Genomic DNA, 26,859 nt, shown 5'->3' on the forward strand with positions numbered 1-26,859 from the left:
TCTTCGGTCAAGGAAAGAGTTAAATTGTGTTTCGCGTTTGGAACGTGAGCGAATGGACTTAAGTGTATGAACAGTGCGTGTTTAAGACTGAAAATGTTAAAGTAATTGTGAACTAACTCAAGTCAGCTGTAAGATAAAATTGATTGTTTTTATATTTTTTGAATTGGAATAACCTAATTATACCCTTGAAATTATCAACTCAACCTGTGAGGCTAATTAAGTAGATTGGAAGTAATTAGTAGCGAACAGCTCTCAGCTGTTAATTAAGACAAGAGTTTATAGTAAGGTAGTTTGAATTTAGTTAAAATTACTCAGTATAATTTATGATATTTACTTAAGTGTAAGTATGTTTTGGTTTATTTTTCAATCACGATGAACTAAGACAAATCTAGTCTTAGACACTTGATTACCAGTTCTGTACAATTACGTAGAAGGGATATATATTGTTGGGTTATTGATGAAAGTTAAATCTAGAACGTTCCATAGACTGTTCTGAATAAAAATAAACATTTATAATTTTGCATAATTCTGGTTGCCATTTGATTTTCTAATCACTCGCCCACAACATTAAAGTTCTGGCAATCCCGAATCAACTAAATTGTCGATATAACGGCGACGGGAAATAATTCTCGTAAATTTATCGCGCGGCCTTAGGGAATATTCTTTTAACAAAATTTCGATAAACTATCGTTTAATTAAAATCAGCCCGATTCCGTTAAAATTATAAACCAAAAAGCGAACGGTCGTTATAATACCCTCTGTAGATATATCTTTCATTAAAATTTGCTTTGTATTATATTAAACTGACAAACTTGTACCGTAAATAGGGTTAAATTCAATTGTGCATTGTTATAGTACGTCTAACTCACTGTTGTAACTACTTAACTTATGATATTCTGAATAAATTAAAATTGTCGTTTCATCTCAATTATTCTAATTATAATTAAAATTTTATACCGGGCGGGATAGAACTGGGATAACATTTTTAACAAGTAACTCTAAATTGCGGAGATATATCTTTAAGGGTTATCTCAAGAAATTAATAGCACTAGGGACAATTCTTCCGAGGAGAGGTATATTTTGGCTTGCCAACTTGTTTAATGTATAATCTTAAGAACTTGTAAAAATTTAGGATAGCGTGTAGCGTAGGGACTTTGGCCATTTAGCTTTTATGTTTTAGTAGTGTTTAATTGTTTTGTAAGTATTTAGTGTTAATATTAAACTTGTTTTTAATCATTAAACCTTTGCGTTCTGAATCGCCCTAAATCATAAAACAGTTTTAATTAGATTTATTTGTAGCGTTATGGATTACGCTGGTCAGGATGGGTAAGTTGCTATCATAACCAGAAAAACGTCACAAGACTCAACTTCGGTCCTTGAGGCCCTCTCGCAAAACTGCACTTCAGGCTCTTTCTGATCATGATCACTATTTATTTCGTAATAATTTTGGGATTTTCGGCGGCTCGCCCAAGCCTGCAGGGCTGTTACTTAATTACGCCACAAGTTGATATAATCTGTCTAACGAAGGCCGATCGTTTTCGATGTTGGTGCTATATATATTCTGTAAATGTATCTTTATTTATTTTGTAGTCAAGGGCCCTTCTGACTATAACTTCAAACAACGAAGTTTTGACGAAGAACTGCTCCAGGTGGCACATTTGCCTCTTTGCTCTTCCCGGAATTTCGCTATCGGCGAGTGCTCTTTTATAGATTTACAGGATATATTTATATTAGTTATGCCTTACAATATGAGAGGGCACCAAGTCTTCGCTTCGCCAAGTGCGACGGTCCGTGTCCCTACATAACTGGTTTACATGAGCAATTAAAGAGGTGATTTATTTACGCTATCAAGATACATTATTTGATAGAGATATACGCCACTCGACTAAGATTTTATTTATTTATACTCAGGGAGAATGAATATGTCGAGACTATCGACGGACACGTTGAGCCCCTCACCCCGTCACGCTAAGGGGGGGGGGGGGGGAAGGAGGCGGTTTTATTTTTTGCGTCCTCGCTGCAGCAGCGTTAATCGCGTCGAAAAACGTAATTTTTAAGATTTGAGATTGCAATATTATTTGATTTTATTAAACCGGGGGGCCCAACGGGTGGAATTAGAGAAACGCTAAAAATAATCTCGACATATTCATTCTCCCTGAGTATAAATAAATACATTCTTGACTCGACTATCCGAGAAAAGGTGCCGATAATAGAATAATCGGTCCTTTTAAACCGGAATGGAGGTAATGTAAAATAGTATTTCTCTATACAAAGGTCAATATAAAGTTATATTTTAATATCAGCCTTTGAGGACGTATTTAGATCTACAATCAAGAACCAATGGGATAATGGTCCAATTTGATTGATTTAATACAGGCAGATCGTGAGGTGGATCCGAATGTTAGTAAACGGCCAATCTCCGGGCCTCCAATGTACTAGAGCGACGCGTATTAATCAAAGTATTTAGTAGGCCAAGGAATGCGCGATACTAGTTGGGGCATTGAACAAGGTATGTGCGTAAACTGGCTCCAAAAAGACGAACCAGAGAGCTTACTCATAATCCCGACAGAGTCCGAGAGTCGCTAATATCGTCTGACACTACTTTCCCAAATTCCCACACAAATATAAAACTTTTTGAGAAGTCTTAGAGTGGAGGAAACTGGGGCCTTGCAAACCATTGGCCAAGGGGATCAAGGTTCAAATTAGAGGCATATTATGGTACAAATAGATGTTATGTTTCCTCCTTTGGCCCGATGCGAGTAATCAGGGGTGAGATATGTGTAACGGCCACGCCAACGGGGGGAGACGTGGGGACCGGGGTGGAGTAACAAGCCCCCCTCCCCCATACTCTTGGGATTAAAGAACTAGGCCACAGGTCCGCCTACTATCAGACGTTTTGTTACGGTGGATCATGAATGTATTCATTTCAACCATGGATATCGAACTGCATTAGGTAGTCTACCCTCAGTCGCTAGGAGGGGAGGGGCTTAGTTCTTATGACATTGTATTGAAGGGCAAAGTTTTGAAACTTGACTATCTTTCAGTGCCAAGACTTAGCGCGAAACTTAGTTTCTAAAATTTTAATACACATCTTTTTGATTTAGCGAATATAGGTAAGAATAATAAAAATAAATTGCTTTATTTATGATTATCAAGTAATTTTGTAAAAGTACAGGTATTAGTCTAAGAACCACGTTTTGTGGATCGAGTCAACGACAAACGCCTATCTCCTGATTGGCTCAAGTGATGACGTAAAACGCAGAAATGCACCGCCCATTTTAGCCCCAGATGGTAAAAAGGGTAATGATATTGTTCGTTATTCATTTCTTTAGTTCCGTTTAAGCCCGACCAAAGGTCAAAGACCCATCACGTCAAGACATTTGGGACCTAAACAGTTGCTTCAAGGACAGCCGAAAGTTCCTTTAGGAATTGACCGATTTCAAAATTACCTTTACATCAGAAGGTATAGCAGGCTGATTTACTGGCTTTTTTACCCTAACATATGGTGGCGTATTTTCACGGGCAAAATTAATTTTAAGACCCACCAATTGAGAGCTACGTGGCAACCGAAGAGGGAAGGAAATAATGATTTATCGAAGCTAATCGAAACCCCGGAAGAATGAGGGAGGCCTTGGCACTGTTTATGGACAACGCTATTAACCAGTGTGAGAGGCTTCATGCGTCGACGGGAGGCCAGAGTGTCCCACCGATAATTGGTAAGGACTCGCAAGATACTGGTACTCCAGGAAAATCCGACATTGGTAGCAAATCTCGGCGCTCTACGCTGGACCATTTCTACGGCGTGAATGTCGCTTGTTGTTGTGGGAGATCACACTGCTGGACAGTAGTCCAAAATATGGGGAGGACCTACGTTTTATGCCGAGATTATTTTTGGCAAACGAACAGTGGGAGAGATGACGTTTGACGTACGCCAGCGAACGCGCAGCATAAGAGGTAACCCTGTCAATATAGGTTCTCCAGTTCAAGGTATCTGTGAGCGTTACACCTAGATACCGCAGCGTCTGGACTTCTTTGAGGGGTGAACCGTCGAGATCATAATCCGCTGTATGGGCAGACTGACCGTGTCGATTGTGCACTTTCATGGCTGCAATTAATACATTCATGGATGGGTACATTTCACATGTTCTGGGATTTTGGAGTAGGGTAAGAAGGGTAACCTTATGACGTCATTTTACTCCGATACTAGGTGCTTTCTTTCCACCTGTACTCGGACTAAAAGTGTACTCTTTTTACCCTAAAACATTTTATTCACCTGTTCCGGGGATAATAACTACTCTGCCCCATAATCTATTCGCTTGTTCCGGAGTATTAGCGATACTCTTTTTACACCTTCTGAAAAGGAGGTGTAAAGGAGTAAATCTGATTTTGTCGTCTGCTAGCCAGAATTTATCTGCTAAAAAGGCCACAAGCAGCCATTTTGGAATAACGATTTTACTCCGACTCGAACTATTCGCCCCCACAGGATTGGAGTTAAATGAAGTCATAGCGTTACTCTTCTTACCGTACTCCTAAGTCCCGGAACAAGCGAAAACAACCCATCCTACTGCAGGAGGGAATTGATATTCTCTGTCGAGTTTTGTGTAGAATCTACAGGACTTGTATTGCTCTTGGGCATATACCGGGATCTTGGAAGCTTTCAAAGGTTATCTATATTCCTAAGCCCGGGAAAACTAGTTATCTCCAGGCTAAGACATTTAGACCAATACTTCATTTATCCTAAAACTTCTAAATTAGTTGATAGATATATTAGAGAGGAGGTTCTTAGTGTTACACCGCTCTCTGATGCTCAGTATGCCTATCAAAAGCGTCAATCTACTCAGACAACCCTTCGTGGCATAACAAATTGCGTTGAACGTGCAATTAAGCTCAAAGCAAAAGCGTTAGCTGTTTTTCTGGATATCGAGGGAGTTTTGGCTAAAGTCTCTTATGGCTGCTAAGCGTTTCGGCATCAATTATACGTTAGGTCTATGGATCGATTCTATGTTGGCTGATCGGGTCACGACGGCCTTCTTGCTTGGGGAATCACTGAGGGTCACCACCAGCCTGGGCTGCCCTCAAGGGGTGTTCTTTCACCCCTGCTGTGGTGCCTGGTTGTGGACGAACTCATAGAGATGACTGTCACGGCTTTGGTTACGTCGACGATGTCGCAATGATTATTACTGGGAAATTCCCTGGAACCATTAGGGCTATGATGAGAAAAGCTCTCATCTCTGTGGAATGCTGGTGTAGGGTGGTTGCCCTCACCGGCAATTCTGATAAGACGAGACTGGTTCCCTTCACTCGGAGGTATATAGGACTGGTTTAACGATATTTCTTTCGTTGGGACCATCTTGGACAAGTCAACTGAGGTAAAATACCTCGTTGTCGTTCTCGACAGTAAGCTAACATGAAAGTCTCATCTTGATCTTACAAGGAGAGTACCCGAGGTGTTTATTGCCGTTTTGGTTCCAAGTCCGGCGTAATGTAGACCTATATGAGATATGAAATTTCCAAAAAGGAGGCGTTACACTACCCGTTCGATTTGCCTTGGCAACCAAAAATGTCTGTGTCTGTGGATCAAAGCCATCCTGACGAATCCTCTGGTGGTTTCCGCCCTGCTTGGTGAATCGCTTATGGTCGACACTAGCCGTGGCTGCCCGCAAGGTGGTGTTCTTTCACCATTGCTGTGGTGCCTGGTTGTGGATGAACTATTGGTGAAACTAAACAGAGATGGGTGCCACTGCTTCGGCTATCATCTTCACGGGAAAGTTCCACAATACTATTAGTGATTTAGTAAGAAGGGCTCTTGCATCGGTGGAATGCTGGTGCAGGGAAGTCGATCTTACGGTTAATCCTAATAAGACGGTTTGCAAATTGAAATAAAGCGGCATTTTAGCCTCATTTTTCCAAATCTAAAAGTAAAACTAAACCTCTAGACTAGTTTAAACTAATTAACTATGTAACACTATTAATGTTTTGTAGTATGTTTACTGATATTAGACATTTTATATCGATAAAAAGTTAAAAACATTAAAAACCCTTAAAAAGTAATTTATGTTTCAATTTTTTATTTTATTTTTCCGGAACACTAGATGCAACTCTTTTATTGCTCTCTTTATTTGGGATTATCTTGAGCGAAAGCACCGAGGTGAAGTACCTTGGTGTTATTCTTGACAGCAAACTAACGTGGAAGCCTCATCTTGACTCTACAGTGCAGTTAGCAGGTCATGTGGGCTTAGCCCTAAAGTGGCTTACTGGCTGTACACCACGATCATCAGACCATTGCTCTCTTATGCTGCTGTGGTCTGGTGGCCTAGAGTCCGAATTAAGACTGTACAGAGAGATCTGCTCACCCTTCAAAGGCTGGCTTGTGTCAGCATTACAGGAGCTATGAGAACCGCTCGCAGTGCTTCTCTAGAAATTCTCCTGAATATCCTTCCCCTTCATCTTTTCATAGAGGAAGCTGCTGCTATGGGAGTATATAGTCTCAAACAGAATGGTTGGTGGAGGGCTAATACTTGGGATAACAGCCACACCAAGATTTACCGTGAAATCTCTTAATTGGTTCTGATATTATGGCCACTAATTTACATTTTAGTAAGCCTTTCAATATATATTTTCCAAGCCGCACGGAGTGGTCTAATCACAAAACCCTCGGAGCCAGAGGAGAAATCGTCTGGTTTAACGATGGGTCTAAGACTCACTCTGGTTCAGGTTCGGGAATGTATTATCTTACAAGCAATCTCGGCCTTTTCGAAAGCTAGTGTTTTTCAGGCGGAAATCGCCGCTATTTGCTTCCGCGTTGACTTTTGTCTTAAAAAGAAGCTTCACGGCAAGGTTATCAAAATTTATTCGGATAGTCAAGCGGCCCTTAAGGCTCTCAACGAGGTTAAGATTTCTTCTAAACTGGTTTATAGCTGTTTGAACCTCCTTTTGGAGCTACCAGCAATAAAGTTCAACTCTATTGGGTTCCTGGCCATCGGGGGTTCTATGGTAATGAGAAGGCCGATGTCCTGGCCAAAAAGGGGGCAGAGGCTGGGTTCTTCGGTCCTGAACCTGCCGTTCCTATCAACTCTGGCATAGTGCGCGACCTTATCTCTAATTCTATGACTGACCGTCAACTCAAGCTTTGGCTAGAGATGGATGACTGAAGGCAGGCTAAAGAGTTTACCTCGGGCCCCTCTAGGCAAAGAGCAAAGGAGATACTCTCGCTCTCCAAATCTAATATTAAATTGTTTTTTGGCCTATTAACAGGTCAGTGCCTTCTAAACAGACATCTTCACTTGATTGGAGTCAGTGATGTTCCAATCTGTAGGGCACGTCAGGTCGAGGAGGAAAGCTCATCTCATGTACTTTGTAGGTGCGATTACTACGCGACCCAAAGGTTCGAGCATCTTGGTTTGCATCAGTTGGAACACTCTGATTTCCATAACATGCCGGCCAAAAGGATTCTCCGTTTTGTGTCGGATATCGGACTTTTTAAGTCATAAGGTTTGGGGTTGCACAATGGACCATTGATCGAAGTGCGTTAATGGGCATATTTTGGCCCTTCTCCCCACTCATTAATAATAATAATCCCTGGGCCTTCTAAGAGTAGTATCAGGGTGGTCACGGTCCTACTCTTAGGTCACTGCCAGCTAAATAGACATCTGCAACGGAATGGCATCAGTGAGAGTCCTATGTGCAGGGCGAGAAAACTTCCTCTCATGTTCTTTGTGTCTGTGATTTTTATGCAGCACAAATGTTTGAGCATCTTGGTATTCACAGGTTGGAAGCGAGAGATCTTTCCAATATTTCAGCATAGCAAATCTTGCACTTCGTTTTGGAGTGCTAGGTTGGGCTTGACCCAACTACCCAAACCCTACTAATAATAATAATAATATATTATAAATATTCAGCGGGAGCCTGCAAAGGCACATTTTAAGTGAATAACATTATCAATAAACAAGATAGATATTTATCTAGTAAGAGTTATATTACATATGATTTTCCCAAAAGTTCCAAATACTTATGGAAATAATTATAGACTTTTGGCAATACATCCCATAATAATTCAGTGTATGCCTCTCAACGTTTAGATGTTTAGAGGGAGGTAGTCTCCCATTGAATCTGCCTCAACTGCATTGAGACTAGTGTGCGTACGGGGACCCCGACCCCGAAAGTCGCAAAATAAGTCGGGGTTTTCCAATTTTCGGGTTTATGTTTCCGTAATGTAAATTTAAATTTTCGCGCCGAAGCACCCCGCCAAAATCCTAAAAATATAAAATAGATAGGTTCCTTCACTCCCTTTTTTCGTGGGCGACAATGGAATGATCCGAATGACCTTCGGCTAATGCCGCTGACGTAGCTCTCGTTTGACTCCGACTTGAGTTACTTTTTTAAGTTTTAGTTTCATAATTGCCGTTGTTTAGGGCTCTCTCAGTCTAAGGAGTATGGAATTACAACGTTTCTAAATAACTTGTGACTTTATGAAACCACTTACTTAAACAATTACAATGCTTAAGCTATAGACCTCTATTTTAATATCTACCTATCTTATCTATTGTTACTATTACTAGGCTCAGAGGCTGGCTTACACAAGATACACTATATCTAATCTAAACCAGTAAAATTGGGGTATTTTTATAATTTTTCCAATCATAATAAATACATAGAATTTTCCATCCCCGACCCCGACTTGTTTTTCGCAGGACCCCATATGAACACTATTAGAGACTACAAAGGTACATTTTTTGATTTTAAAGCATATTCTAAGAAACATTAAATTTTAATGCCACTACAAATTATAGAGCCTCATTTCAAATTGCAATTACTTTATTAAAACTGGGACTTTATTACGAATATCATTACTGTTCAGTTTATTTGCAATTATATGGATAATTTTTTAGATTATTAAATACACATGTCTATATTTAAAAAAAAATGAGTACAGTCTTCTAATAAAACTATATCGTACCTTTCATTGACATTACAATTATAAATAATATGTTTATACTTGCGAAGAGATAAGCCATTAATTGCAAATATACAAAACAGCCCAGTATAAAATCATTACAATAAATTACTTTATAATGACGACAAAATATTTGAAGAAATTTGGAACTGGAATGAACATTAGTTGTTCCGTAATCATGTAAAAAACATACTCAAATATAGTACATTATAACTTATGGTAAGGTGAAAAATGAATATTTTACACATTGATTTATAATTAGGCTCGCTTATAGTACAAAAAATCCCATTTCAAATTTACAGATATTTCTGAAAATCCACAAATCACTTTACTCTGGTTGATAAAGGCACTTCAACACCAGAACAGTACGCAAAAAGTTCTTAATTTTTATTAGCATCAGTAAGTTTAAATTGCAGTTATGTAATTTGCAATTCAAATTAACGAGTCAAAATTGCTAGATTAAAAACAGCCACTTTACTGAATTTAAAATTCACCATATAAAAATATATTGATATATTAATTACGCCATATATTTGAAATACGGAATGAAAGTGGCAATTCCTTAACACCCAGACAATTTTTAAAAAAGGAAAAACTGTTACTGGCGTAATACTTAGTACCACTACGGTAGATCTAAAATTACCACAAATACCTTTCACCTCTGCTTTTATAAAATAACTTGGAGAGGAGTTACGGCCAAAAAAAATTCCCCTTTATTCCCAAGTATTCGCTTGACTAGAAACGACTTCATTTTACAAATTGGCAGGAGTGGGTAAGTTGCAGTAAATACCGCGCTGACCTAGATCAGCCAGAGCAATGTGATTTGTGGCGTTTCCCTAGCAGGGCACCAACGTTCTAGGTCCGAAGAGGAGAGTGGAACGCTTATTAATAGAATACACTATGAGAAGTGAGGCTATAAATATACCAAATCCAATCCCCAATGTTAAACCCTCGAAGCTAGGATTAGGACGCACAAATATTCTCAAAGAGACAGATATCCAGACACTTTCGGTCCAAGTTGAGTATTCGAGGGTAGTCCAATCTGATGGAACAAATATTATTTTAGGAAATTTCTGTACAAAACAATTCACCACTTACCATTTAGAACTTTAGCAGGAGATACGGCTTCGGTGTACTTGACAATAGAACGAACGCAAATGCCACTACTATTCAAATCAGGACCAGCCATCCAATCGTAATTAAATATCTAAGGTATAACAAATATGTATATAAACAGTAAACTATGGTTTTAATTGTAAACATACTCTGTCATTGCAACAGGAAGTGCAATTGTTAACGTCGCGGTCATCAAGTTGCTTTCCACTAAAGTAGGCTAATAAATAACGGGTGTACGTTGTGATTAAGGTAGGGTTTCCGTCTCTATCAACTCCGACATAAAGAGATAAAGGCTTGTCACTCTCTATTAAGGCATAAAATAATTTGTAAAGAAAAGAGTTTATGTTAATTATTATGTCACGGGCTTACGGATAAATTTGACATCTCCCGTTCGTGGCCTGTCAATTTCTTGAAATAATTTACAGGAAGAATTTCTAAGGTAACAGTCCATAAGGTCTTCCACCTGATTGGGGATCAAAATTTTAAGAATTTTAAAATTGAAAAAAAAAGAAAAGGAATTATTGTAAACTTGCAATTTCCACTTCCGCTTTTAAGCTCTCCGGGGGTTTATCCGTAGTTAGTAGTTCATAGACAGCCTTTGATACGCTGGTCGCCAAATTTGCAATGTGGGATGCGGAATTATTAGACAAATACTGTTCAGTATCATACTGGCTCATGTAAAACCTAAATATTTAAGAAATAAGTATAGCGTTATAACCGAAATAAAAAAATTAATGTAATAAAGATAATCACTTGTTTGAAAAACTTTTCTCGAAATTTGAAATTACAATTGATGCGATGTTAAGATCTTTACGTAAAAACCTTTGCGTGGAAGCTGGAGGTAAAGGTAAACCACCTTCAACTTCCAAGAATTTAACACCGGAATGAGATTGTTTTAATATTTCCGTTAAGTTTTGTACCTGAAAAAGAAACGTACAATAATATTTAAAAAAAAAACACACAAATTGAAGAGAAAAGAACGTACCAAGAGGTTTATGTGTGGATCTTTCCTAGAAATAGGATCTGTATGAATATACAGATTCAAATCTTGGTCGTCTTCGTGTAATGCTACTTGACCTAGTTCGATGATGTGAGAAATATGTCCGAGGTTAATGGCTGCCAACTGTGACCCATCAGGAATGATCTTTTCAGGGAAAACTCCTCTTTCCATATCAAAAACAACTCTGCTTGAACCAATATAATCAAACGTTTCCTAAAAATTGATTAAAATTTCAAGATTTGAAATTGGTCTTGTCAGAATAATAATCATAAATGCAAAACATTAAAGTACCCCATTAAAAATGGCAAAAAGAACATTTTTATCCGGAGCTTTGTTTTTAATTTCTTCGCTTATATTCGACAAAGTTTTGGCAACTGCTAATAGTGTTACGAGACCAGAAACGGTGGAATCAGCCCCAGGAGATATTTGATCAAACAGGGAAACCGCATCCATCTAAAATTCAAAGTAATCTTTTAAAAAATATTCCATTATAAAATGTTTTAAACTAATTAGTAATTACCCTAGCAGCAATGACTACAATCGATCTATTGCTCACTGCTTCGCTTTTATTAGTTGGCTGCAAGAAAGTAACTACGTTTCTACCACCCATTGGATCGCAATATTTAACTGGAATTAACGATCTGACACTATTGCTTCTTCTAATACAAGTCGGGCTATCTTTAGCAGCCAGCATAAACGTGGATAATTCTGCAGCGCAAAGAGGCCAAGTCCTCTCGGAGTTATTTTTTGGAATGTTGAAAGTTTTGTAACACTGAGGACAAAAACATTATGTTTTAAATGAAACAAAATGGAATGTAATTAATAAATTGTACCTCATCTATAATGAAATTCACGTGAGAATCATTAGTAACGAGTAGTATGGGTATACTGTAATCTTCGTACAGCATTCCAATAGCTGGGTTCTTAGGATTCAAATTCCATTTCGACTTTTTGCAATGAGCATATTCAGGATATTTATTGTTAGAGTAAAGCCCTAATGATAAATATTGCAGTTAGGTTAAAGTAAAAAACACACTTCTACTAAGATTACCAGAATTTTCATTCGGACAACTGTTCTCGGGGGAAAAATTATGGTCCGGAAAGGGAGGGCTCTTGGTGCCTTTCAGTAACAGAATACCAGAGATACGCTTTGAATCTCGTATGATGGATAAATTTCCGCTATAATATTCCAAAGTTAAATTATCTTTACATTAATTTCTGGAAATAATTTAAAATAATGAAAATAAGTACATGTTGAAGAATGTTTCATTCATGACAGCTATATAAGGGTATTCGGGTCCATTTTTGGTAACCCACAAAATGTCTTCATTTGATTCTATAACATGAATAATACCCACATTTCCAGAAGGATTTGCTAGAAAAAAAAACCATGATTTTTTTCCTTTCGCAGAAAGATTTAAGTGATAAATTTAAAAAAAATATTTTTCATACAGGCACATCCAGTCTGATGAGTTGCATTTAAGCGACGAAAACAAAAACTTTCTACTTCTATGTGTTCATATATTTTTTCTGACATACGATCAGAGGACACTGAAATAACATAGATTATGATTGATTATCTTTGAATACTTTTTAATTCCCTTTCCTATAAATAAATTAAATACATAATATATCTCTGGTAGACGAAGGTACAAGCTACCTAGATACTTCTCTCTCTTACGAGACATATTATACGCTTCTGTTATCTTATTATTTGTCTATTTCCCTTAAAAATATGTTTGCTTCTGGCTAATAAAGTAAAAACAGCACAAACTATGTTAGATATTACTATTACTTTATTATTATCTTTTTAATAATAAATAGAATATTCATGCACTACATAATAGTAGTATTGATATCGAGTGAATGAGATGACTCATCGGCAATCCATAATTATTTAAAACTATTATTAAAACAGACGCCAAGGCCCAAATGTCATGTTTTCCAATGAAAATGTTACGATAATTATTTTTAAAAAAAATTAGTAATGAACTACTCACCAAGGATCCATTTTACTAATACTACGATCAAAAGTTTATATAAATTTAAATGTATAAACATTTTCTCACATTAAATTCATATAAATTGAATGAAAGGAACACCAGCTAACGACATCCGCCGATACTCTCCCGTGACAATGCAGGAAAAACCACTTTCGCGTTGCTAGCCCTCTGCTGGGTCTTTCTCTAAATTTCAGAGAGAAACGAAGCTAGGTGGCGTTACGGTACCACGGTCTTCCGAGGTAGCGCTAGTGATCTAGCGTCTGCTATGGTCAAATAAGAGAAAAATGCCTAAATCTGAGCGTAATAAAAACTCATAATTTCTCTGTGTTACAATGGTGGAAATACAAACCAGTGTGAAATTGTAAAATTATATAAATATGAACCTTTTATAGCTTTTATTTCATAAATCATAACTCTCTAATATGCGTAAAAACGTACATTGTAAAAAACCAAACACTGATAGCATCTGCTAATACGCTATCTAGCTTTCGACGGCAACCAAAAGAGGGCGTAGCTATAGCTTTCACTCGCGCATAGTAATGCGTGTTTTAGAGGAAATTTAAAAAGTAGGATTGAAGACTTGTTAAATTTCTTGCAACAAATGTTTTCTTCGTTAGAATTTGATGCACTCCGTTTAGCGCGCCAATTTTAAATCAGAAAATGTGTTCAACGAAAAGGTCAAGCCATCCTTGGACAAGCCTAACTTCCGTTTTGCAACACTCCAAAAAATGTGGACATTGAGATAAATAATTCCATTACCAATTTGTTTATAAAAAAAGAGCAAAATAAAATAAAGTTTAAACTATCGTTTACTTGAAAAACGGTTAAAATTTCTTCGTAAACAAAGAAAAAAACACCATAATGTTTCACGAACCGAATCTTACCCTGGAAACAACTCATTTCCGAAAACGGGCGGTAAACGAATATTTTTTCGAAACAAGGGAAACTAAAAATCGCGGAAGATGACAGCTAAAAAAACGATAATTTGATCGGCTTTCCTTCCGGTAAAAAAAAGAGGGTGACCTCATTCCATTCTCGTTTCAAAAAATTACGTTCGTTAATAGCCCCCCAGGAAATAACTTTCACTTTCCATTTGACTAGACAACTGAATAAAAAGATAATTTTAAGCTAATAAAAATATTGAATACTTTATTTACAATGCGAAAATGTAAAAACCTTTAAAATCGAATACTGGTAAACAGACATTTTTTTAAAAAGTGGACGATTTCGTGATGAAAAATGAGACGGGAGACATCATTTGATTTCCACCGGGGCCGTGAAACAGAAAACGGTTCCTTTGTCACCAATGACTGTGAATGTCGCGTTCGTTTTAATCTTTATTTAAAAATAAAAACAATTAATAATTTGGCCAATTTCGACAACGGAAACGTGACTTACGTCTGGATAAAATGCCAATATTCTCAATCCGTACTTAAAGGTGTAAGGTTTACCCGAGTTCAGGGGACACGTCAGACCCTGACCTCTACATGAGTTGCTCCGTAATCCGGGAAACGGCGCGTTGAAGTCGCGCACTTTGGCGGTAATTTTCAAACGGAGATTGTTAGAGTCCTGATCTGTTGAAACGAAAGTTACTCGAATAATAGCAAAACCACCTTCAGAAAGTTTATTGATATTAAGCTTACTAGACAAAAACGAGGCTTGTACAGTAGCCACTGAGCCTTTTTTAAGAGTACAAGGTTCCGCCGTGCAAGGAGTAACGGTGACATTGATATTTTCGCTTCCTCCTACATTCGCGACGGGTAATTGAAAAGGATAATTAGTAACCTCAATGATTTAATGAGAATAACACTCTTCCCGCTGAGTACGTAATATCACAGAACTCAATATCGAAAATAAACGTTTTAGAAATGATTATAAACTGAAATGTAACCGAGCCTACCGAGGGTCCGACATTTTACAATTTTGCGTACGGGATTTTGAATGTCAATGATTTCCTAAATTATAAACTTATTGAGATTTCAGATCACGATTCAGCTAGGCTAATTAATTTAGTTTTTCACTCTAAGATCTATTTGGTCCGTGTTTCGCGTCTTCATTTTTGCTCGAATACCTATTGGTACGAGCTATTTGTAAGTTTTTAAATTTCTTTAAATTTGTTTAGGCTTTAGCTTTTTTATCCCTTTTCATTATGGACTAATCTACTTATTCGCTAATTTTAATATCCAAGGTACCACCCAAGGCCCAAGTCATCTAACTACTTTCCGAAGAATAATCCGTTGGTCAGTGTCTAGTGGGCCTAGTCCTTAATCCGGCACTTTGTAGAAGGGTTGTGGAAAGCCCTTCATGCCACGCGAGCCAACAGCTTCCTACAATAACTAATTGACTATTCCCGTTAACCTCTGGCTTTTTAGCCTGATTTCGAAATTATGGACCTAATTTTCACCAAGATACAGCGATTTCAAGATTTCTAAAATCATTTTTTTCTAGAGTGTACTGGATTTGTACGAATGTAACTCCTAATTGAACCTTACGAACGCGTTAAATACAACGGATAAATTTCGATTAATAATAAAATTATCAACTTACCGCAATTCGCAACTTTAATACTTAGTTGCGAAGACGCAAAATTTAAAAAAGCAACGACTAAAATACTCCCAAGTGAAACGGAAAACGAGAGTCTCATTTCTTCTATTTACGTAAATTCAAAACCAAGAGACGGGTCTCGCCGACGGCCGATCTTAGTTCAAACTCGGTGTAATTTGAGTCGGAAGGAAACGACTGAAGCCCGCCTCGCCAGCTACTCCGGAATCGTTGCTCTGTGGCGCGCTCCTAAATAGCCTTTTCAAATATTCCTCAGTCACGTGGTCTCACTCTAGGCGGGTTTCATTTTAGTTTCCCAAACGAAACAGGGGGGCCGCAACAAAAATTTTCAACCCCCTTCTTTATGGTAAATTTGTTTGTTAGTGAAACAGATTATGGAAGTAGAATTTGGAAAAAAAAAGGTATGATACACTCTGGTAGCGGACATTTCTCAAGAAATTTGCTCACGAATATAAAAAATGGCATTGAACTGATTTCAAATATATTTAAATCAATTCCGGGTATACATCGTTCAGTCAGCTTCCAATATCATAATTAACTTTCATTAGGCTGGTTAAGAAACGTCTCGAAAACGTATACAGGGTGTCCATTTTTATTCGAAAAAGTGATTTTTCTCAATAACCATTGTAGTTAGAATTTTGAATTTTTTTTTGTGAATTGTCAGTACCGGGGGCCATTGTTGTACATCATGTTTATCGATTTTAAAATATTTTAATATTTTGAAAAAATAAATTTTGATTTATTAAAGCTCGTCAAATTTTTCGAATGAGAAAAATGTAGAGCGACGTCGAAAACATAAGAATAACGTTTGGTCGTTGAAAACACAATCATTTTTCACGAAATTACACGCGTTTGAAAATTGACGTAACGGTTAAACAAAATAATTGGAAAAATCAAAAACTATAATCTTTTGGATGCAGTGGAAGTCGTAAGACAATATTATTCTTAGACTGAACTAAATATACTTTTTATTTATTTAAATTAAATTAAATGAAAAATAACCGAAAGTCCAAAAACAATATCCCCGAAATTAGATTCTAGTTTTGATTTTTCCAATTATTTTGTTTACCCGTTAAGTCAATTTTCAAACGCGTGTAATTTCGTGAAAAATTATTGTGTTTTCAACGACGAAACGTTATTCTTATGTTTTCGACGTCGCTCTACATTTTTCTCATTGGCAAAATTTGACGAGCTCCAATGAATCAAAATTTATTTTTTCAAATTTTTTAAATATTATTTTAAAATCGATAAACATGATGTACAACAATGGCCCCCGGTACTGACAATTAACAAAAAAAAATTAAAAATTCTAATTACAACGGTTATTGAGAAAAGCACTTTTCCGATTAAAAATGGACACCCTGTATTAGTGTAGACTTATTTTTATCGCGTAAAATCTACAATTTCCTCCTACACATTTTCGAGTGGTAGATTAACCCATGTTAGTTATAATGATAGGCTTAAAAAAAATTCTACGAAAATGAAATTCAGTGTCTCCAACACTTAAAAATGTAAATATAATCATCGATAAGAAAAAGCAATTTCCCCTTAAAACTCATTGTTATTAAAAAATTTAATGGGTACGTTCGAAAGGAACTCAACTGGTTGCGTTATCTAAAAGTGCCACTTAGGACGGCTATTGAATAAATATTTGTTTTATAACAAAAGAACACGAATTTTTGCGATGGCCCATTGTAGTGAGAGGTCCCTCATCACCTACAATCGCCTTTTTTGCGAAAACACGGGATTCTGGTCGCTCTAAATTGTAAATGAGGAAAAAGCGAAGATAACGCGTACGATGAAATAACTTTCACTGAATTCCGGAATTGACAAAATAAAATACCAAATTTCGTTTGTTCCAAAGTACATTAATATTTATCCATTCCTAGCGACAAAATTAAAATAGACTTCCTTCCTTATTTCACGCGTTATCAAGCGAATCTATTCCCCAACCGATACCCCATATCGCGGAAAAATTACTCCAAAAGAATAATTAAGTATAAAACAATTGCTTACCGTTAATATCCGCTCATCCAAGCTACTCGTTCCATAATTATTTTAATTTGTTAAATATAAAAATTCGTTGTTTCGAAATATCTCACTTCGTTGACTCACTGAACCTATTAAATAGAACCCGACGGGGGGAATTTCCGAAAAGCTCATTACACTAACAAGCGTATTACCTTAAATATCCACGTTGTTGTCTTATAATTTGAAGGTCATTTGAAAGGCCACTGAATCGTTTGAAAAAATTTGGGACGAATTTCGAGTAACTACTCCCCTCCTTTCCAGCTTCGAAAAACACGTTATTATTTAACTCCACCCTCAAATTTCAAACGACTATGTGGACCTTAAGAAATAGGATTCGTGATAGTATCTTAAGAAGAAAAATAAGATTCGTGATAGTATCTTAAGAAGAAAAATAGGATTCGTGATAGTATCTTAAGAAGAAAAATAGGATTCGCGATAGTATCTTAAGAAGAAAGATAGGATTCGTGATAGTATCTTAAGTAGAAAATAGGATTCGTGATAGTATCTTAAGAAGAAAAATAGGATTCGTGATAGTATTTTAAGAAGAAAATAGGATTCGTGATAGTATTTAAAGAGGAAAAATAGGATTCGTGATAGTATCTTAAGTATAACATAGGATTCGTAATAGTATCTTAAAAAGAAAAATAGGATTCGTGATAGTATCTTAAGAAGAAAAATAGGATTCGTGATAGTATCTTAAGAAGAAAGATAGGATTCGTGATAGTATCTTAAGAAGAAAAATAGGATTCGTGATAGTATCTTAAGAAGAAAATAGAATTCGTGATAGTATTTTAAGAAGAAAATAGGATTCGTGATAGTATCTTAAGTAGAAAATAGGATTCGTGATAGTATCTTAAGAAGAAAAATAGGATTCGTGATAGTATCTTAAGAAGAAAAATAAGATTCGTGATAGTATCTTAAGAAGAAAAATAGGATTCGTGATAGTATCTTAAGAAGAAAAATAGGATTCGTGATAGTATCTTAAGAAGAAAAATAAGATTCGTGATAGTATCTTAAAAAGAAAAATAGGATTCGTGATAGTATCTTAAGAAGAAAAATAGGATTCGTGATAGTATCTTAAGAAGAAAGATAGGATTCGTGATAGTATCTTAAGAAGAAAATAGAATTCGTGATAGTATTTTAAGAAGAAAATAGGATTCGTGATAGTATCTTAAGTAGAAAATAGGATTCGTGATAGTATTTAAAGAGGAAAAATAGGATTCGTGATAGTATCTTAAGTATAACATAGGATTCGTGATAGTATCTTAAGAAGAAAAATAGGATTCGCGATAGTATCTTAAGAAGAAAAATAAGATTCGTGATAGTATCTTAAGAAGAAAAATAGGATTCGTGATAGTATCTTAAGAAGAAAAATAGGATTCGCGATAGTATCTTAAGAAGAAAAATAGGATTCGTGATAGTATCTTAAAAAGAAAAATAGGATTCGTGATAGTATCTTAAAAAGAAAAATAGGATTCGTGATAGTATCTTAAGAAGAAAAATAGGATTCGTGATAGTATCTTAAGTAGAAAATAGGATTCGTGATAGTATCTTAAGAAGAAAAATAGGATTCGTGATAGTATATTAAGAAGAAAAATAGGATTCGCGATAGTATCTTAAGAAGAAAAATAGGATTAGTGATAGTATCTTAAAAAGAAAAATAGGATTCGTGATAGTATCTTAAGAAGAAAAATAGGATTCGTGATAGTATATTAAGAAGAAAAATAGGATTTGTGATAGTATCTTAAGAAGAAAAATAGGATTCGTGATAGTATATTAAGAAGAAAAATAGGATTCGCGATAGTATCTTAAGTATAACATAGGATTCGTAATAGTATCTTAAAAAGAAAAATAGGATTCGTGATAGTATCTTAAGAAGAAAAATAGGATTCGTGATAGTATCTTAAGAAGAAAGATAGGATTCGTGATAGTATCTTAAGTAGAAAATAGGATTCGTGATAGTATCTTAAGAAGAAAAATAGGATTCGTGATAGTATCTTAAGAAGAAAAATAGGATTCGCGATAGTATCTTAAGAAGAAAAATAGGATTCGTGATAGTATCTTAAGAAGAAAAATAGGATTCGTGATAGTATCTTAAGAAGAAAAATAGGATTCGTGATAGTATCTTAAGAAGAAAAATAGGATTCGTGATAGTATCTTAAGAAGAAAAATAGGATTCGTGATAGTATATTAAGAAGAAAAATAGGATTCGCGATAGTATCTTAAGAAGAAAAATAGGATTCGTGATAGTATATTAAGAAGAAAAATAGGATTCGCGATAGTATCTTAAGAAGAAAAATAGGATTAGTGATAGTATCTTAAAAAGAAAAATAGGATTCGTGATAGTATCTTAAGAAGAAAAATAGGATTCGTGATAGTATCTTAAGAAGAAAGATAGGATTTGTGATAGTATCTTAAGTAGAAAATAGGATTCGTGATAGTATCTTAAGAAGAAAAATAGGATTCGTGATAGTATCTTAAGAAGAAAAATAGGATTCGTGATAGTATCTTAAGAAGAAAGATAGGATTCGTGATAGTATCTTAAGTAGAAAATAGGATTCGTGATAGTATCTTAAGAAGAAAAATAGGATTCGTGATAGTATCTTAAGAAGAAAATAGAATTCGTGATAGTATTTTAAGAAGAAAATAGGATTCGTGATAGTATTTAAAGAGGAAAAATAGGATTCGTGATAGTATCTTAAGTATAACATAGGATTCGTAATAGTATCTTAAAAAGAAAAATAGGATTCGTGATAGTATCTTAAGAAGAAAAATAGGATTCGTGATAGTATCTTAAGAAGAAGAAGAAAATTCGTGATAGTATCTTAAGAAGAAGAAGAAAATTCGTGATAGTATCTTAAAAAGAAAATAGGATTCGTGATAATATCTTAAGTAGAAAATAGGATTCGTAATAGTATTTTAAGAAAAATAGGATCCGTGATAGTTTCTTAAAAAGAAAATAGGATTCGTGATAGTATCTTAAGAATAAAATAGGATTCGTGTTAGTATCTTAAGAAAATAGGATTCGTGATAGTATTTTAAGAAGAAAATAGGATTCGTGATAGTATCTTAAGAAGAAAATAGGATTCGTGATAGTATTTTAAGAAGAAAATAGGATTCATGATAGTATTTTAAGAAGAAAAATAGGATTCGTGATAGTATCTTAAGTAGAAAATAGGATTCGTGATAGTATCTTAAGAAGAAAAATAGGATTCGTGATAGTATCTTAAGAAGAAAATAGGATTCGTGATAGTATTTAAAGAGGAAAAATAGGATTCGTGATAGTATCTTAAGAAGAAAAATATGTTTTCTTTAAAACAACGTAATTGGAAAATTTTATACGGAATTTAACGAAAAATAAATTTAAACTGCAATTTGGTATACTAAATTAAAACATTATATTTCTTTCGAAAAGGACTCGGTGTTCAAAACGCAAAGAAAAACATTAACGTATAAAACAATTGCATTTTTAATACACTTTGTAGTATCCGTTGTTTCATATACAGACATCCACTATACCGTACAATTTTACAAAAGGACTGTACATTGACCAAAATGAAGAAAGCAAAAACGAATGGCGTGGACCCCCAGATTCACCTTGGTTTGAGTACAACATCTTCCCGAAGGCAATATAGCCACGCAAAAACCCCTAAGACCGTTCCATTCTTTTGATAAATTAATTTATTTCCAAGTCAATTTAATTCAAAAGGTACGGTTATTTTAAATGGCTTTTTTAGTCTTTAAAACTTAGCGATCTTAGACGCCCTCGAAATTGGTATTTACCCCGGGAAGACTTACACAACGCGAGAGAAACGAATTTCGGCTTTGGCACAGTACGTATTTTCGGGGACGTTTTACTATTCCTTATGACTGATATGAACGCGACTCTTCCCCGATTTCATTTACGTTAAAATAAAATTGTAAAATAACTTAAAAAGGTACAGGGAAGCGTTTCTTTTTAAAATACCTTTTTTACAACTCAAGGTAATGAAACGTCAGACAGTTTGAAAGCAAGGCGTTTTACTAACAAGTGAAAGAAATATTGCTTTCATCACTTCTTATCAGGGTTGTCTGATTTAAATCTTTATTTCAATGGGTTTTTCTTTAAATTATTGATTTAAACAACCTATTATATATAGAAATGTACAAAAAATGGTTGTTGTAGCAATGAAAATAGTTACAAGTACTTTTTTTTAGAACAAACTTATGGTGTCGGCCAAAGGTCTTAGACACCAAAAGATACAAGTACTGATTTAATTTAATTAAGATTCATTTAAATTTTGTCTTACATTGCCGATGTATGCAAATTATCAATAAATTTATCACGGAAAAGAGGTATATTTTTAAATTTAGATTAAAAATAAAAAATTGATAAAAATCAAAATTAAAAAATTTATTTAAATCAAATAAATCACGATTTTTTCGATTTAAAAATCAACAACCCCTCTTTTTTTTTTATGAATTTGAAAATTAAATATTAAGTAATGAGACTAATTTAAAAAAGGACTAGTTATTAAGATGAAAACGGCGCTTATTTTTTATTGAAGGCACTCGGAAGATAACGAAGTTTTAAAACGAATGTTTCTGCATAGTTGAAATCTTCCTCAACGTTATTTTGTACGCTCACCGCGAGTATTTGTCAATGGCGCAACCCTGTACCGTGGTTCATTTTATTGAATCTCAGTTTATTACGAATTCTTAAATCGGGAAAGCCAACCGAAACGACGGTAATCGGGGATACTGGTTTGGATCGTAACCCAAACGGGGTATAGTTTCGAGTGACGTTGATATTATTAGGGGGGTACAGGGGTTAAAAAGGGGTTGAATATTACCTAACTGGGCTTTAGTTTTACTCTACGTATTACGAATAAGTCTCTTTGCATCTTTTTCCATCTTAATAAAAACTTTTAGCTCTTCTTAATTATAAACAACGCTAAAAATTAAAGTTATACCTACTGTACCAGTATTTACACCGTTTTTTTTATGACTGCAAATAAGCCGAATTGACCGACTTATCATTTTTTTTTAGTTTTTTTTCATATTTCTTTATCAGGTTTTTTTTCTTATGTACAAAAATTTCGAGATGGGCAATGTACCATTTGTCTATGGCCTCTTCTCGAAAACGAGCGCGATTAGAATAAATTATAAAAATCACAAAAGGCTTTTTTTTTGTTGTTGCATATTTACAAAACTCGTTAAACCTTTGTTAAATATTTCTTACACGATTTCTCTTCAGTCCACTTTATTGAATATTTTCTTCCAAGATTTCACTCGGAATATTTTCGTTTAAAAAAATGAGAAAAACATAGGCCTAAACGAACGAAAACGAAATTTGGTTCGAGCTTTCTTTTTGAACCGACGCATTTTCACCCATTTCACGCGGCTTTTACAAAAAAGCGAATAGTTTGAAAAAATGAAGTTCCTTTTCCGTTCTCACAAGACCGTACAAATTGTTCATGATTGATATCGCTATTTTACGAATATACGAAAACAATACGTCTTTGTTTCGTCAGTAAGGCAAGTTGAGAAAATCGCTCGGACGCGCGGTGGCGAGATCAGCGTGGAAAACCTTTTATTTGTAATATTTACTTAATTTTTTTTATATATATATAATATATTTTATACATAGTTTTATTGCTGCACGCGAGGGAAAGATAACTCCGTAGATGGCGGCAGCGTCTCCGTGATCCCTCGTTTTCGGAATATAACGATTTTTGAGCTACGATAGCGAAAGGGGTCTACATTACTTGTTGTAGAAATTGAAGGTGATCCTTGGATAGCTGCGGCGTTCCCAAATACTTCCTAGAGTTGAATCCTTCCTCGCTGACTCGTATTACATTTCAGACTTTCTTCAGACTATGGGCGTCTGTTAAGTACACAAAATTCGCTATAATAATTACCGCCAATTACATTGATAAAGAAAATACAATAAAGAATCCGCTAAACCTTGCTAAGACTCGATTTTAAGGTAAATATCGCTAATCACCCCGATCTTATGTCAGTGGCGTAGCCAGGATTTTGGTTCAGAGGGGGGAACGTGCCCCCGAATCGTATGGTCATACGTACAAATCTTTTTATTAGTCCCTGTGCCACTGGCTAATGTTGAACCACAGACCACCTTCAACTCCACGTTACTGCTATCAACATTATTAGGTCTAATCTACCACTTTTTTTAAATACTAATTTTGGTCACCGATAGATGGCACTATTACGTAGCGCATCCAGAAAATATGTGTCTTCTGCTAGCTGTTTTCTTCCTACAGGCCCGTATCTAAGCTTTTTCATAAACATTTCTTCAACACATGTTTTACTATCGCGCGTGCACGTCTTTGTACCTTCGAAACTTCCTCTACTTGCCTTAAGATGGCGCATCACATTCGAGACATAAATTTTTTAAATTACAACCAGCGATACATGTCCCTCTTTGGGGTAGGTGGTCTGTGGTTAAACCAATAATGTATTTATTTCTACTTGAAGAGGATGACGAAGTTGAGACAACCCGCGAGTATTATGATCGAAAAATGTTACCAGCGCGTGCTTCAAGCGCGTCTAAAGACGTCAGTTTTAGCGAACCAAATCATAAATAGGACTATTTTAAAGAATATAACTATAAAAGAATGTCGCTTACGTCTCTAATGTCCATGCGGTAGTTATTCCTTTGTAGCGGTCCTCCGTCCTTCTCAGACAGCGTGCTTTGCGGGGATTTGACCAAACCCGGAAATCCGTTGACCGGGAAATTCCTCCGTCTGCCAGTCGACGAGCTCTGACTCGCTCCCGAACCGGAATTGTTGGAGCACGAAGGGAAAGACGGCTTGTGGTAAGCCGGGATGTCATCCGCTGACGGAAAGAGACGCGAAACGTTGGTTGGAAGAGGATTTGAGAATGAACGGTTAAGCCGGAACTTACCACCGTTCTGCATAGAGTGAGGAACGAAAGAGTTGGAGTCAGCTTGTCCGTCCAACTGATTCCACGCGTAATACGGACTCGATTTGTCCGAATTCGGAAATTGACCAGAGTTGAAGTTGCTAGTGGGCGCGGAGCCCTGCGCTTGCGGTTTCTTCCTCATTTTGTGTTGAGGCCGATTGTTACAGTTGCTTAAGTTACTGTCCGTACTGTAGGGGCTGCTGGGCCGACCAGCCGGTACACGGTACTTATTGGCCAACGGACGTTTCCCCGCGGACATCGATACGTTCTCCGTATTTCGACCCGGAGGCATGTAGAGAGGCGATTCGGAGTAAACCGTACCAGTGACGGGGTCCGTCACGACGGATCCGTCAACCCTCAAACCGGCGTTCTGCGCCGCTCTGGCCACGGCGCTGGCGAAGTCCGTTTCCGTGTAGAAGGAACCGTCCGAAGAACTGGCTCCGCTCGAACGGGCGCTTGTACAAGAACTGTTACTTTGGTCCGTCACCCAAGGAGGGAGCCGCGAACCTGTCACGGAATACGAATGTTAGGCTAATTACATTCACGAACTAGAAAGGCTTTCGCTCGATACTTACCATCGTTCGTGACGGCGTAGTCGGGATCGCCTCCCATACTGGATTCGGGCGAATGGGCGCCATTGCGGTTGCAGATGTCCGTCGTGGCGTAGAGCGGCACTCCCTCCAGATCGGACTCCCCGTCTAACATTTGATATTGACCTATGTTTACGGAACCATGAATATAGGCTGAAAAAAGGAGCGGATGGTCAAGCTTATTTTACCAGGATAAATTGGAAGGTTGGGCGGTAGACTACCGTCGTTCCTCCTGCCAAGCCCGTAAGGGTCACCGAACAGGGAGGGCAGGGAAGACTGGATGGCCCTGTCCATTTGGGGATGGGCCGATGTGGGCGAAGGAGGGCCGTTCAAGGGCAGGGCTGGTTGCCGATTGTTGGCCATCATGGCCGTTAAGCCGGGCATCCGGACACCACCGCGGACGGGCGGCGTAGGAACCCGGTCGCCATTCTCGCAGGCTTGACTGGTCGGGTAATGATTGGGCTGCTGCCTAGTTAACGTCCCTCTCGGGGAGATAAATTTCCCGTTGGCCGGCGACTGACCTCTTAACGTGGTCAAGGGGGATCGGCCATTGGGTACGCCACTCAACTAAAATACATCGCCTAGCATTAGTAGAAATACAGCAGCGCCATCGACGCCGCCAAATGAAAGGACGAGGGTTTACCTGAGGTTTGAGAACCCTATTAACGGGGGATGGCCCCCTTTGATTGTGAGGCGTGTCGGGAGGTGAGCCCGTCTCGCTGGGAGGCTGCTCCGGAGGTGGCGGGATCAAATCCGCCCAGTTGACCACCGGCGCTTTCGGGATGGGCCTCATACAGGACAAGGGCTTTAACCGCTTCTTCTTCATCGGCATACCGTACTCGTCTTTAGAGGGGACAGAGAGAACGCGTCTTCGTTATTTGGCAAACCGCCATTTTATACATTCAACTCAATTGGAATCGTAAGCGCGTGTCCTTACCAGTCGTGTAACTGCCCGAGTCGCTGGTGGGACTAACGGCGTCCAGCTCGTTGCCATCTAAATAAAGCAAGCGCGGGGTCACTGGCGTTTTAATGAGAGAAATTTACAAACTTTTCTAGTTTAGGGAGAATGAGATAGCCAGCTCGTTTAAAAGCGATTAGAAACTTTAAATCCCGAAACACTCACACGCGCGCGGTTAAATGATATTAAAAATATTGAAATTACGAGAAGATAAGAGAGGGCTCTAAGGAAGTCTCAAATGTTCGTACCAGCGTCCAACATTCTTCCGTAGTCCATCGTCATTCCCTTATCTGACTTTCTGTTCGCTTCCTCGGATCCGCTACTCTTATGGTCCTTCACCTAATAATTCGGGAAAAGACGCTACATTTCTTAAAACCGCATTTTTGGCTTTAATTAAGATAGAAGCTCGGGTTTATAATGAGAGAGAGATCCTTACCGAGCCGCCGAATGATTTGGGCGTATTAATGAGCGTGGTGGTGGCGTAAGGAGCGGGCACGGAGGGCGGCTCTTTCTTGTAGAAAGTGCTGAGATTGTGAGTGTCCACTTCGGCGTAGTCGGGCGCGTTCACGTTGCTCAGAATCGGAGAGTACACGCTGCGAGAGGTTGAAGGGAAGAAGAAAAATGAACGTCGTACCCTTTCACTTTAGTTGGAGGTTTCGTAATCGGGATGACTGTATTACGTTATAGTAGAAGCGGGAAACTATATAGGTATACAATTGGAA

At 37.1% G+C, this 26,859-nt stretch overlaps 3 protein-coding genes across 6 annotated transcripts in view; all 3 read right to left on the bottom strand.

The window, feature by feature from the left end:
• Positions 1-8,941: 8,941 nt before the first annotated feature.
• On the bottom strand, positions 8,942-13,221 carry Nct (Nicastrin). Of its 2 annotated transcripts, none has more exons than XM_090156158.1 (14): positions 13,070-13,221; positions 12,522-12,620; positions 12,321-12,444; positions 12,121-12,248; positions 11,903-12,063; positions 11,590-11,841; positions 11,361-11,522; positions 11,055-11,282; positions 10,823-10,989; positions 10,603-10,753; positions 10,439-10,532; positions 10,219-10,373; positions 10,052-10,160; positions 8,942-9,995 (listed from the first exon to the last, which is right to left on the bottom strand). In XM_090156158.1, exons 1-14 carry the CDS (start codon positions 13,128-13,130, stop codon positions 9,790-9,792), a joined length of 2,097 nt encoding a protein of 698 aa, XP_090012284.1. In that variant the 5' UTR covers positions 13,131-13,221; the 3' UTR covers positions 8,942-9,789. The 2 variants fall into 2 exon arrangements, with proteins under 2 accessions (XP_090012284.1, XP_090012285.1); XM_090156159.1 differs by lacking the exon at positions 13,070-13,221 and adding an exon at positions 12,730-12,772.
• Positions 13,222-14,216: 995 nt separating this feature from the next.
• Positions 14,217-15,885, bottom strand: LOC149932263 (mite group 2 allergen Gly d 2.02-like). The gene is made up of 4 exons (XM_090155386.1): positions 15,620-15,885; positions 14,716-14,817; positions 14,471-14,646; positions 14,217-14,407 (listed from the first exon to the last, which is right to left on the bottom strand). Exons 1-4 carry the CDS (start codon positions 15,714-15,716, stop codon positions 14,327-14,329), a joined length of 456 nt encoding a protein of 151 aa, XP_090011512.1. The 5' UTR covers positions 15,717-15,885; the 3' UTR covers positions 14,217-14,326.
• A 6,226-nt stretch (positions 15,886-22,111) lies between these two features.
• LOC149932264 (roundabout homolog 2-like) overlaps positions 22,112-26,859 on the bottom strand; it is a 156,561-nt gene continuing 151,813 nt past the window's right edge. For 2 of the 3 annotated variants that reach the window (XM_090156895.1, XM_090156894.1), the window contains 9 exons: positions 26,574-26,730; positions 26,386-26,476; positions 26,117-26,173; positions 25,823-26,022; positions 25,368-25,746; positions 25,165-25,305; positions 24,572-25,096; positions 24,294-24,502; positions 22,112-23,531 (listed from right to left, as the gene is read on the bottom strand). In XM_090156895.1, the coding sequence (XP_090013021.1) occupies positions 23,517-23,531; positions 24,294-24,502; positions 24,572-25,096; positions 25,165-25,305; positions 25,368-25,746; positions 25,823-26,022; positions 26,117-26,173; positions 26,386-26,476; positions 26,574-26,730 (1,774 nt within the window). In that variant the 3' untranslated portion in view covers positions 22,112-23,516. Of the gene's footprint in view, positions 23,532-24,293; positions 24,503-24,571; positions 25,097-25,164; positions 25,333-25,367; positions 25,747-25,822; positions 26,023-26,116; positions 26,174-26,385; positions 26,477-26,573; positions 26,731-26,859 lie in introns of all 3 variants that reach the window. The other variant, XM_090156896.1, reaches the window with a different exon arrangement.

Source organism: Leiobunum rupestre, chromosome 8 (assembly GCF_980474605.1).
Source record: "Leiobunum rupestre chromosome 8, qqLeiRupe1.1.hap1, whole genome shotgun sequence".
NCBI lineage: Eukaryota > Metazoa > Arthropoda > Arachnida > Opiliones > Sclerosomatidae > Leiobunum > Leiobunum rupestre.